This window comes from Neovison vison, chromosome 2, assembly GCF_020171115.1.
Source record: "Neovison vison isolate M4711 chromosome 2, ASM_NN_V1, whole genome shotgun sequence".
NCBI lineage: Eukaryota > Metazoa > Chordata > Mammalia > Carnivora > Mustelidae > Neogale > Neogale vison.
Window position 1 is genome coordinate 230,599,012 of NC_058092.1, and position 13,141 is coordinate 230,612,152.

Here is a 13,141-nt window from a genome sequence, read left to right on the forward strand (position 1 = left end):
CTCACTAGATCCCATGACTGACCAAACCATGGAGAATATGCCAAGATCATGGTATCTGGCTGCTAGACAATGCATGAGCTTCTAAGAGTGCAACCCGCCTTCACGGGGCTCAGTGCATTTAATAACCATTAGTGCGCAGCCCCAAGAACTGACTCCTGAATGCCCTTGTACCCAGTCAGGCCTCCCCAACCCCCACATCTTCTGTCCCGTTCAGGAGGTCTCTGGGATTATGCCACTCACCTCAAAGATACTGTTACAAAAGATGCCCTTGATCCACCTGTATCAGCAACCAAGATGGCAAAACTAAAGTCTCACAAAAAGTACCCCATAGGCCCTTCTCAGAGGCCAGTGGGAGTGGGAGTGTACGCTGCACGCACGTGTGTCCCTCCTCACCTAGGAGATGGGTTTACCTGTTTATGGCAAAAGGGAAATCTCCATCCTGCCCTCTGGAGACTTCTGGCTCCAGAGAAGAAAGTCGAGGTACTCACTGAAAACCGGATTGACCAAACTCAACACAGTAGCTCATGCTTCCTAAAGAAACCTCCACAATTTCCTCGCAGCCCCCTCCAGCGATGCCCAAGTGATGTGTGCGTCCAAGAAACGCGGAGCCCTCTCTTGCACCCGTGGCCATGCAGAGGCTGCCTCCTAATGACTACAGCCGTCCACGGGCAGCCCCCGATACCTGCGCTAGCACTGACAAGCGCACGAGGACACACTCTCCGGGCTGGCCTCCACCTTGATCATCCGATTCCAGAGGAGGGAGAGCGGGCGAGCCAGGGGCTGGGCACGGTGTCCAAGCCCCAGCGCTGAAAGCAGGGTGAACCCCGGTCAAGGGACACGGGGAGATGCTGTGTGCCACCCACCTCCCCCACAAACAAAAAGTTCCCCCCTTTCCTCAAGCTTCAAAATGCATAAAGAACCTCAAAAAACTCCTGCTTACGGGGACAGGAACACAAGAAATTTCTTCTGAGCTACCCGAGGAAAAAGTATTTTTGACTCAAATAAAATAACAAACTGAAATGTCGGTCTTATAACAGTTAAGTCCAGGACAAATTAGTAAATGTCAAGAAGGAAAAACTCACAGAGGGATTAAAAAAAAAAAAGAAAGAGAGAGAGAAAGAAGGAAAAATAAGAACACCACTCCTCTTGTTCTAAACAGAGAACAATGATGGACTGAGCTGAGTGAGACGTTGTGTGTATGTGTGTTGGGGGAGGGGCGAGGGTCAGGGCCAAGAAGATAACACTCGGACTCCACCATGAAGACACTCAGTGTTCCCTGTGTGGTAGAGGAGGTTGGGCAGATACAGCCTGAAAAGTGGCCTTGCAAGTAACTAGAAAGAACCCATCCTCAAGACATCTGATTACAGGCTCACCTGTCGCCAGGTAAAGGCATGCTTGGCATCCCTGTGGTATTTTCTCTGTCATCAACATATCTGCCAGCCTTTATGGGGTTTTCATTCCAGCTACAGCCCATAACCCTCTTTTATCCAGATACCTGATAGGCATCTCCTTCCCCACCAAAGGGGCCATGCTCATTGTCAAGAATCACACACCCATTTTAACACATAAGAGTTGGTGATGGGTGTCAACATTCCCCCAAATGAATAATCAACATTCCCCCAAATAAATTAATCTCCCAGAGATCTGCTGGTTCCCCTCCCCCTCTCCAGGGCATGGCTATTTGCCCACCTTCCTCTGCTTCTCTTACTCTCCTTGATGCTGCTAAAACCCAAGACAGCTTCATTCTAAATGATGATGGCCAAATAACACTGGAAGGGGACAGGTCTTATCTTGCATGGAACCTGGGTTAGATCAAGCACTCAGAAAACTATGATAAATAAAGGAAGAAGGAGAAGAAAAAGAGAAAAGCTAATGTTCCCTTTGGCTACACAGGGGAGAGTACAGAAAGAATGACGAGCCCAAGTGGAGACAAAGAAAAAAGGCCGGTCCACCAAAGAGAACCGGAAATACAATGACTAGGGCTGAGTCAAGGAGATTTTAAGGGCAACTGGGTCTTTTATATTTAAGTAAAGAGAAGAGCAATGTCGCAGTGGCAGAAAAAGATGATGACATCATTACGGGCCAATGGTCTAGCTTCACCAAATTGCAGGTTTCCTCCAGAAGGTAGCATTTTCCCCCATTAGAAAAAAAATTAATAATAGAGATGGGAACACCACTCCCTTTTGCAACTCCCTGAGGTCAGGTTCTCAAGATGGTGGCTGGAAGAATGGCCCAGAGGTGACTGGAAAGGAGGAGGGAGGGGGAGGGGTGGCCATAGCCCCTGAAGGTCACTGAAGGCACCACCTGGCCGTGTTAAGAGTCACCTTCAGGGACGCCTGGGTGGCTCAGTTGGTTGGACGACTGCCTTCGGCTCAGGGCGTGATCCTGGAGTCCTGGGATCAAGTCCCACATCAGGCTCCCAGCTCCATGGGGAGTCTGCTTCGCTCTCTGACCTTCTCCTCGCTCATGCTCTCTCTCACTGTCTCTCTCTCTCAAATAAATAAATAAAATCTTTAAAAAAAAAAAGAGTCACCTTCAGACTGGATTCTCCCAAAGTCAGGCAAGCGGCCCCATCATTGCTGCTCTGGAAGGCCCCAAGAATGATGGTGGTGTCATTTTCATAACAATAGCAATCTTGGTGGCAGGAGTCACCCAATGGGCACCTTTACTTCCCTTGCTCTTAACAGTCTGGGCAACCACCAGCACTTGACACACACTCCGAATGCCACGCTCAGCCTCTAAGAAGAATAAAGAGCTGCTTGATTCATGGCTCCAGAGAAGTCAACAGGGACCCATTCAGCCAGGAGTGTGGAGCCGGGTTGGGAACAGCCAGAGCCATGCCAAAGCTGCGGCTGGCCGACCGGTTCCTAATCCGTGCTAATGCCTGCCCCAGAAAATGTCATCGCCACCTGAAGTCCCGGGGGGGGGGGGGGGGGGGGGGCGGGGCTGGGATTCACCCAGAGTTTCTCAGAGTGCATTTCAGAATCACCTAAGGACCCACTTAAAATACAGATTCCTGGCCCCAGTCTACATCTGCTGGATGACACACCTCTGGGGTGAAGACCAGGGAATCTGCAATTTTAACGGAGGCCCCCGTAAATTCCACTAATGCACACGCTGCCACAGAGCAGTGCATTAGCCATTTCACTTGCTGCCACCAAAGAAATTCCTTGATCGGAACAAAGTTCCCAATATTGACTGTAAACACTTGTCATTCACATCTGCCTTTCCCCTTCCATGTTCAGGAACACAGAGGAAGGAGTCAAAGCACATCCTGTCCCACTCAGCTTTGCAGCTGTGGGTTACGGCGGAGGCGGCAGAGGCTGTATCTTGCCCTGTCTCTCCAGAGCAAGACGACACCCATCAGGAGGGACACACGACTGAAAAGTAACCACCAAAGGGCAGACACAGGGTTACGAACAATCTGTTGCTCATTCAGTATAAAAATCTTTCTACCACCAAATCCACAGCCGCTCTTGCGAACGATGAACAATAACACATAATATATGTGTACATGTCTATTTTAAGAATCAGAGAGGTCGAGCCAAAACCCAGTTACTAGAGACATCATAGTCTGGTTTAAATCAAGCAGTAGTTCAGTTTCATCTCCAGGGCATAAGTTTCTGACCTTGATTAAAAAAAAAATAATAAGTCAAAGAGAACTAGAGTCCTTCCCTTTCCAACTAGTGGCATAAGCCTGTCTCAAAAACAGCATTAGATCACAGGGGACAAAAGTGGCCTATGATTCAAAAAGACGGTTACACTTGAGCCTTGAACACACAAGGGCATTGCCTCCCTGTGTTATTTCCAGTCCTGCCAATTAGCTCCCCGAGTCTCACACCGACCCCCTTTCTTGCCCTTGGAACTTGACCCAGCAGACCCCATCGATGCACCAGAGTTTGACTCTCTGAGCCCCAAACACGAACTGGAGAGCCACTGAGAGGCATGTGGTGCACGGAAGCTCGCAGAAGTAGAGGATATCGTAGCCCAGAAAGAGAGCGGGGGGCTGGCTGGGGCGTGCAGGGAGGAGTAAATGTCTTCAAACTCTTTATCTACTTTCTGTTACCTGTCTCCGCAGGGGAATCCGCTTCGTCAGCTTGTGCACGGCTGGTTGGCTGCCGAAGTCTGGCTTCTTGGTCGTGGTCTTCATTCGGCACAAGATGACCGTCACCACCATACAGGCAATTAGGAAGACCCCTATGCAGTAAATGGCTATCTCCAGGTAGTCTGGGGAAGCCGTGATCTCCTTCTCTCTTACAGGAGCTGGAGTGGACACCACAGGGGAGGAACAGATAAGCAGGCCACAGAGTTAGGACACGGGGCTGATGACACATCCCGGACAGCTAAACGAATCACATGGTGATGACCATTCCCAACGACAGGCTTCCCATTGCCTCAGTGCTGCAGAATGGCACGGGCTATGGGCCTGCCCTGCACCGCTCCCAAATGAGGGTGAGAGACCAAGGGCTGCCCGATGGACCACCAGGGCCCGAGCAGCCACTATCTCTAGCCGCGACGGGCCTCTACAATCCAGTGACTGTCACAGACTGGCTGGCTCCAAGCCACGAAGGGCAGGCTACGGGGCCACATTCTGTCACACATGTGGACAGAATAGGACAGTTATCCACACTTGTTAAAAAACAAAAAAGAAAGAAAGAAAAAGAAAAAAGCTGTCTTCCGAGGGGATCTCTGATGCAAACCAAATTAAAAATTCCTAAATATAAACAACGCCCACTTTCGCATGTGAACAGATGGAACGTCCCTCTTATTTGGGTAAGCCCTTCCAAAGGAAGATGTGACGGGGTGATTTCCCCCAGATGAACACACTTCCATATGAAATGAAATAAATATTCATCTAGTAGGCTGGTCCGGAAAGGTTTCCAATTTCTTAACACAGTCCAGCATATTATTTAATTGAACAAACGAAAGCACTGAATTTAAAGACCGAATTGCCTTTGATACAGAATCATTACATCCATACCATGGAACGTTTCTAATATCCCTTAATCAATTTCAATTACCATTTAAGATTTGTGTTTTCTGGTTATATTGAGATCACTACAACTTTTCTCTAAAAGAAAAAATAGAAACAGTATGACGTGTGCATATCCATGGAATTACTTAAGGTAACACGTTCTTAGATCAACTTAAAATACTATCTGCTCCCTCCTCAGTCCTCAGGGTCATGGAGCTACAAGCAGTGTATTTCCAAACGGTATTTTTCTCAAACTGCATCCTTAGTTGATGTGCTAGTACTGTCAGGCAAATCGTTAAGAAGGGCCAATTAGGCCCCTGCAGAATGCAGTACTACAGGTAAAAGCAAGCTCAAAGTAAAAGGCATCTCATTGTTTCAAAGCAAATATTCACAGAGCAGACTCAAAACAAAAGGCAAAATGGATGCAATGGTATTATTTAAAGCTTATCCATTTTAATCAGAAAAAAATACTTGCAAGATAGTCAAAACTCCCAGCAGCACAGCACAAAATGAAATGATCAATTTCTTTTTACCAGATATAAAAACAAGCATGCAGGTAGGCACTTTACTCTAGAAATAAGGCATTAGGAACTGGGGTGGAACATCATGAGCTAGCAAACCAGTCTAGGCAGCTTCACAAAGGAAATGACAGAGACAGATGCATCAAAGTAGACCGTGGTTATCAGGAGAGGTTCGACTAGGACAGAGATGCTGGTCGAAGACCCAGACCACAGCAGCACGTAGCAACAGGGCTTCGCTGATGTTGATTTCTCCGAAGGGCGGAAATCACATCAAGCCCACGTCGGCGCGAGCATGCTTTGCAGGAAAAGCAAACGGAGGGTCCATTTCATTGCAACATGCAGCAAGCCACCGATTCCCAAGGTAGGTAACACACTGCTTCTGTACGTCCTACATGCCAGGGTGCTTCTCCCCAGGCACCCCAACGTACATCCCTCTATTCACGTATCATTGAAAAGAGAGAGTGGAACCACATGATCAAAGTACATATGGGATTTTAGTGAAATGGAATTTGAAATGAGAAAAAATTACTTTGAATTTTACAAAGTAATTGCCATGTCTTCCTTCAGAGAACTGCGGATGGGTGAATTTATACATTGACTCACTGAAAATGTTAAGATCCCTTTGGGTTTTAAGGATGAAATTTCACTTGATCATAAATGTGAGTGTGGGATCTCATTGTAAGTGAATTTCCAAAGGCAACATTCTTATCCCCGGGGGATAATTTTCAACATTTTGCAAAATCTTTATGCCAGCATAAAAGGGGCTGTTTCTGAGAACAGAAGCTGTGTTAATTTTATAGCAATCAACCCAGAAAAGGGAAAAAACCATGGAGAGAAAGAGCAGTATGTACCTGGCAGAACGGTCAACCATGCAGAGTGAAAGGATATCCCAATAGAATTACCCGCCAAGCACGTATACTCCCCAGCATCCTCAAAAGTTACATTCCGGATATAGAGAACCTCAATCTCTTTGTCCGTGGTATTAACACCGGCGGCCTAGAAAACAGGGAGGCAAGAGAAAAGGCTAGACAACACAGGGATGACCGTGGAGGGGGCCGTGGAACCATGAGGCATTGCACCAGGGGGCTCCGGCAGGTGCTGGCCAGCAGAAGATTCCGATCGCAGCCCATCCACAAAGCCCACAACCGAGAGACACTGAGCGACACTGAGCAGCTCGCCGCCACAGGCCCGTCACCACACCGGCTTCACCACCTAGACATGCATGCAATCAGACGCATGGAAAAATCAACCCACAGAGATCCCTTCTCTTGGCCTTTGTGTTGCTTTGGATTGAGGGATGGTTTTCCAAAAGCATGAACACCCCAAAAGTCCCAGCTGGGTTCTGGTCCTGTTGGCTGCAGACTCCCACCTTGAGGAAGGGATGGTGCTGTCTTAAATTTATTGCATTAGGGAGCAAAACCCTGGAGACGCACCCAAGTGGACACCTGGCACGTCCTTCCAGCCCTGGGGGCACCAACCAGGGTGGGCTATTGTGTCTGATTTTCACATGTCACCACTTTGACTCACGTTGAGTGAAAAAAGAAAAACAAAAAAACAAAAAAACAGAAGAAAGTACAATCTTGGTAGCAAAGACACTGCAGGGTTTTTTTTTCCTTCAATATAGACATTTGAGTGTGGGTTGTGACAAACCGAGAACGGCAGCGGCTGCCTTCAACAGCGTCCACACCCATGAGGTGGATTACGCTCCAAACTGGGACTGCAAGGTCAAGGACAGGATCTCCTAAGCACCCATTACGGGTAACCAAGGAAGTGATATTCTGTTGGAAAAATTATTGCGTGCCAATACTTCTCTACCAATTTGGGGCAGAAGGAGGTAGTAATTCTGCTGATACGCCAATGTCCCAAATTCAACAGGCATGCCTGCGTGTGTTTAAAATGCTGACGGTGGACAGTCATGATGGGGAATGTGCAGCCCGAACAAGACAAGCCAGAAGGAACGACTTCAAATCTGGGTTGGGGGAGGGGGTGGAGGGTGATCTTTAGAAGAGAGGAGAGCAAGCACTTTGAGCATCGTGGGCATTTTTCCATGGCTGCTGGCATCCTACCAGCTGCATCACCGAAGAAAGATGATTATGAATATACCAAGGCCACAGAGTCATCCTAAAAGCTGCCTGCAGTTTCCCAAAGCACCAAGTCTTTTCAGCTTCTACATCCAGACTTCTTTTAAAAAAAACAAAAAACAAAAAAAAACACAAAACATTGTTACCTTGCTGTTTTGGCAGGACAGTGAGCCAGGCGGACTGGTTGGCCTGCCCTATATAATTGGAGACCTTACATATATACTCCCCAGCATCCGCCTCCGTCACATTGAACAGAGCCAGCACTTCTGCATTGGAACTATTAATCCCCGAGTGCTGGAACAGACACAGGAGAACAATATAACGGCCAACCAGGAAGGACTTTGTGCTGTCTAGGTCCCACCACCAAACACCACCAAAACAACTCGCACAGAAAACAACTTCCATGAGGACTAAGCGGCTGCCTTAACGAGCTGAGTCGTGGGCTTCGACCGTGGAGAGGGAGGGAGGGAGGGACGTGTGATCAAGACCAAGCAGAACGGACCCGCGGTTCCCCGGGCTGGTCATCTTTTTCCAGCTCTTTTGATCACTGGGATTCTCAGCTGGAGAGAATAGCTCACTGGTTGAGAGTTCTGAGTGGGGCTACCTATGGTTCTACGGGAAGACTGTTCTTTTCTAAGGACGATCTCTTTGAGCACCTACATGCAGGAGACGTGGTAGGCGGTGGCTAAGAAAAGGCTGTAGACTTAGCTGCCACCTGCCATCACCGTCCTGGAGAACAAGACAGACCTAAACATTAAAGAGGCTGATGCTGGCTTCACTGGGGACTTTCAAGGAGCCAAATACGAAAGGCAAGGAGAAAGTTTCCTTGTTCAACATTTCACTTGTGCAAAACCATTTTCTAAAGTTAATTGTCAGGGCACCTGGGTGTCTCAATGGGTTAAAGCCTCTGCCTTCGGCTCAGGTCATGATCCCAGGGTCCTGGTATCAAGCCCCACATCGGGCTCTCTGCTCAGCAGGAAGCCTGCTTCTCCCTCTCTCTCTCTCTGCCTGCCTCTCTGCCTACTTGTGATTTTTGTCGAATAAATAAAATCTTTAAAAAATAAAAAATAAATAAAGTTTATTGTCTAAGCCGCAGGTGAACGAGTTTCCAAGGCTAAAAGCCCTCTTCTGGAAAAAAAATGTGAATTGCTTCGGACAGATGGCTACGCCAATTCAATCCTAATGTCATATTAAGAGACGGAGATATCAGCATCGCGGTAAGTGCTGGTACCTCGCCTCGAGTTTACAGAGCTCTCTCAACGCACACCAACCCGTGGACTCTGCTAGAGGTGGCGGCATTGCGACCCCCACTTTTTGGACATGCAGCTAAGCCTCAATGCCCCGTCGGAGATCTCAGGGTGATAAATAGCTGAATTATTCCAGCTCCCCCTCGAATAGCCCTTCCTCCCCACCCCACCCTGCCCCCAGTTCCCTTCTGCAGTTTTACTAGCGAGTCTAATAATCTGCTAATCCCCTAACACACTCTCCCCTGGCTGGTCAAATGGGAGAATGGTCCTCTCCCAGATCCAACAGGAAATCGGAGAAACTGCCCCGACGTCCACGACGGAGACCCCTGCGGGTCCCTTGAGATTCAGAAAGTCCTCACCTTCAGCACCTTGAGGTAAGGCAGCCCGTCGGGCCCGTATTTGCTGCCGTTCTTTTCTACGTGTTTGATCCACTGAATGTGGGGCTGCGCGTCGCTGTACACTTTGCAGACAAACTCGACGTCCCCTCCCACCACGGTGGAGGCGTTGGCCGGCAGTCCAGCTTGGAGGATGGGCCGGTGTGGCGATCGCTCTGGGGGGCGGGGAGGGAGACGGATAAATAAGTTGTGTTGTCCAGGAGGCTGTTCGTGAACACAAGCCTAAGAGGCCTCAAGTCTGCTGGCTGACTCCTTTGAAATATCACCGCAGCCCAATGTATAACAAAACCGACTTCAAAGGAGACTGCTAGAGCGCGACCCTTGTAAAAAGAATACTTACTTAGAAAACACACAGAAGAGCTTCTGATATCTCAAGGTATGGATTGTCTGTGGCCACTCACCAAACAAGGGGAAAGGTTTTACTTTGACAATGGGGAAAAACAGTAGGGGGATGGGGGCCTCTTCACTTGTCCCCCTTGGGATAATAGCGGAGACTCACTTTGACCATAAGATTAAAGTCACGGGCAAGGGACAAGCCCAAGGTCACCCAGAACACCAAAATGGCTCCTGGACTCAGTGTCTCCCAAAACATCTCTAAGGCGCTCTGAGAAGACCTCCGTTTCTTGTTTGGAAAGAAAAACCAAAAGCACGAATTCAAGGTGATAAACAGACTGGATGAACAACAGGTTTCATCTTTTTACTATGGACTTCACCCCTTTTAGTCACCATTCACCCCTTCATTTTCTCGATATATACTGGGTGTTACCGTCTGCCCAATGCTAGGTGCACAAGGAGACATTCCTTCTTCAGATGTGGCACTGAAAGAAACACAGACAGACCCCAGTCCCCCAATCCTGGCGATGTTCTAGGCCACGTTTAAGGAAGCCCCACAGAGGGCATGTTAGCCATCACTTCCCACCCTCACATGCCTTGCCGAAGCAAAAAGTTCTCAACAGAAGACACCCCTCATCTTATACCTACAAAAGTCCTTCTCCAGTTTCAAGGGGGTCTCTATAGAAATCCTGTAGTTCAAGGTCCATGAGAAACTGCACATAAGTGTCCTTAAGAAAATGGTAACCGAGCAGCCCACTGCGTGATCCCGTCCACAAAAGCTCTAGAATCACAAGCCGACGGCCATCTTCCTACACGGCAGTTTGGTCAAGGGCAACACATACCCAATCGCCCGTCCAGCAGCCCACACACATAACATCCCACCCCACCTTACCTGCACGTAAGCCTATCTTACCTTACCTGCAAGCCAGCCTATCTGTCTCCCCACACTGCAGAGGCCACTGCCTTTAACCCCCGGCTTAAGAAATGGCCGAGGAAAGGAAGAGATCCCAGCCAACCCAACACACCAAAGATGCCTCCACCCTGTACCTGAGTGTCCCCGTGTGCTGGACTAGAAACAGCAAATTACAATGATAGATACTGAAACCCTTCTATATTTGGGCCTTAAAATAGTATTTGGTGGAATTTGCTGGACACAAACCAAACCACATGTAAATTGATTTTACTGCACAAGACTGTTGGTCTTTAAAAACTTGTTTAAAAAAGGAAAAGAAAAGAAAGAAATGCTAGTGGGTTACTCTTAGCACATTTCATTCCAGTATCTCCCATCACTTCAGAGACACCTACACTTTCACATTAAAAAGGTAAGGATTTCAGAGCCTCCAAAGAAGTCATTCATTTGCGGGACATTACCCTGGAGGCTGAACAAAGAACCCAGAAAGCCTACTTTTGTGGGCAGAAAATCTCAAAGCTATGATCTTTTCATGACCATGGATGACCAGAAACATGACCGGAAGTCTCACCTTTTGGCGGACATGCCATCTCTGCAATGGGCCACGGCAAGCCTCCCGGTCAAGTGTGGCACCCGGCTTGGAGCCAGCAGGGGCAAGGCTGGTTTAATCCCAGCGAGCCCCAGCCACAAGAGGAGAACAGAGTCAAGTGTACACACACACACACACACACACACACACACACTCTGTCCTCACCAGGCCTCCTCCCATGACGCCTCGTGGGAGGGGAATCTGTCCTCTGGGCTAGACACTGCCAGCCAAGCTCACAAAATCCCCTCCTTCACACATACCTCATATTGAGATAGTTTGCCCTTTCCTGCAGAGAAGTGCATTTTAGGTACCCTTTCGTTCCCTGGCTAGTTTTCCAGTTTTGTGTGCCCGTGTTTGTGTGTTTCGAGATAAATATTTACAATGGACCTAAATATTTATTCTTAGAAACAAAGGCCCTATAAAACCTTAAATGTCATAAGCCAGATCAACTGAATTTCAAACCAAGTTCTCCTTCTTAAACATACTTGTTTCCAATAAATCGTTTCACAAGCAAACACTGTGCATGTAATACCAAATAACGATGCCCCGGGAACAATGAGTGCTTTCATAAGGCCGGCATCTCTGGCCTGCGCCAGCCTTCAGCAGGGAATGTAGTCCCTGGGACAGCATTGGCAGGGCCCACGCAGAGCCGCAGCCTTGTTCACTTGTGGTCAGCGCGCTGCCGCGTTCCACTTATTAAGTTATTCCATTGCTATCCGGACTATTTCCACCAAGGGGTGGGGGGGGGTGTCCTTGCAATGGTTTAATGTTATTGCGTTTGCGAATTACAGGGCACCCAAAGTTGCCGCTGGCAGTCCTGAATGTATCCTTTCACATTTTCTCACCTTATACAAAATAACCTCTCAAGCAGCCCAGCGTCCCTCCGCCCTTTCTCACTTTTGGTACAGAAACTGCAAGTCGGGATCGCTCTGTAATCGAAACCTTACACCGTCTTCCAAAACTTATTACAGCTGCCTTCGGTATAAAATGAAACCTTAGAGAATGTTATTTAAAATGTTTTTAAAAAGTCAGTAGGCCTCATGTTTCGTTTCTCCACATCAGGCTTTGATTTCCTTTGCAACCTTATTCTCTGCCCTTCAACAAGTCTGAGACCAGGCCCCAAACATCTTGCAAGAGGTCCCAGGATGCCAGGATCTGCAGAGAGCTGTGCCTCTTCTCAAAACCTTCAGCGGTCACTCTTTTCTGGTGTCTGTCAGACCCGAAAAAGCAGTGATCAGCAGCAAGGGGATGACAGAAGTTCCAGCTTCTGAAACACAGGGCGGGGGAGCAGGGTGCGGGCAGTAGCTCCCACAGAGAGGGGACTTCCGTGGCCAGCGCGCCAGGGGCCCCGGAACAGGGCAGCGATGGTGAGCACGAAGACCATCCCCCCCAAAGGCTAACATGCTCTCCCCAGAACCTCACCAGGCCCCAGGCACAGCAAACCCCTCAGGTTTCCAACGCCGGGGGCAACAGGCTGATACGAGAAGAAGAAGTCAATGAATTATCTCTGGGTTACGCACTAACACTCAGAGCTGGTCCGTCTCTCTATGTGATAACAAAAAACGCCAGCCTCTACCAGGAAGGTTTGACGGTTTTAGGCAAGGTTCTCTTACTGCGTGTTTAACTCTCAGATCTTACAGAAAACAGACTTTTCTCTTTCCAGGGGCAGTGACATCAATAGAAGGAAAAACAGAAAGGCTGACGAGCAGCTCAACCCCTGCGTCCTTCCTGGGATTTTTTAAAAGATCCATCCTGAGCGCAGCGGGTGGCACGCGGACAGGGTGCGGACCCGAACCCGGGCGCGCACCTTTAAAGGAGCGGCTCTCGGGCCCCTGTGCGAATTCCAGCTTCAGACAGGAGGGAACGAAGCCCAGGGTGTGCGGTTGCTGCCGGTGGGGCAGTTGGCTGCCCGGCTGGAATGAGGCTCTGCCAAACCGATGCGTAGTAAACACAGACTGAAGTGCTTTAAAAAATACATTCTCTCCCCCGTGGGTTCACTCGCTCTCACTCCCTTTGGTCAGGAGCTCCAAGCCAGTCCATGCTCCCCAAGTGGAAGGCCCAGCTGCTCTGAGTCTGAATTTCGAGACTGA

General features: G+C 48.7%; 1 protein-coding gene across 12 annotated transcripts in view; it reads right to left on the reverse strand.

Moving 5' to 3' along the window:
- FGFR2 (fibroblast growth factor receptor 2) overlaps window positions 1-13,141 on the reverse strand; it is a 103,322-nt gene that overhangs the window by 28,222 nt on the left and 61,959 nt on the right. For 4 of the 12 annotated variants that reach the window (XM_044240640.1, XM_044240648.1, XM_044240644.1 and 1 more), the window contains 3 exons: window positions 9,184-9,374; window positions 7,724-7,871; window positions 4,061-4,263 (listed from right to left, as the gene is read on the reverse strand). In XM_044240640.1, the coding sequence (XP_044096575.1) occupies window positions 4,061-4,263; window positions 7,724-7,871; window positions 9,184-9,374 (542 nt within the window). Of the gene's footprint in view, window positions 1-4,060; window positions 4,264-6,347; window positions 6,493-7,723; window positions 7,872-9,183; window positions 9,375-13,141 lie in introns of all 12 variants that reach the window. The other 8 variants (XM_044240641.1, XM_044240649.1, XM_044240645.1 and 5 more) reach the window with 3 other exon arrangements.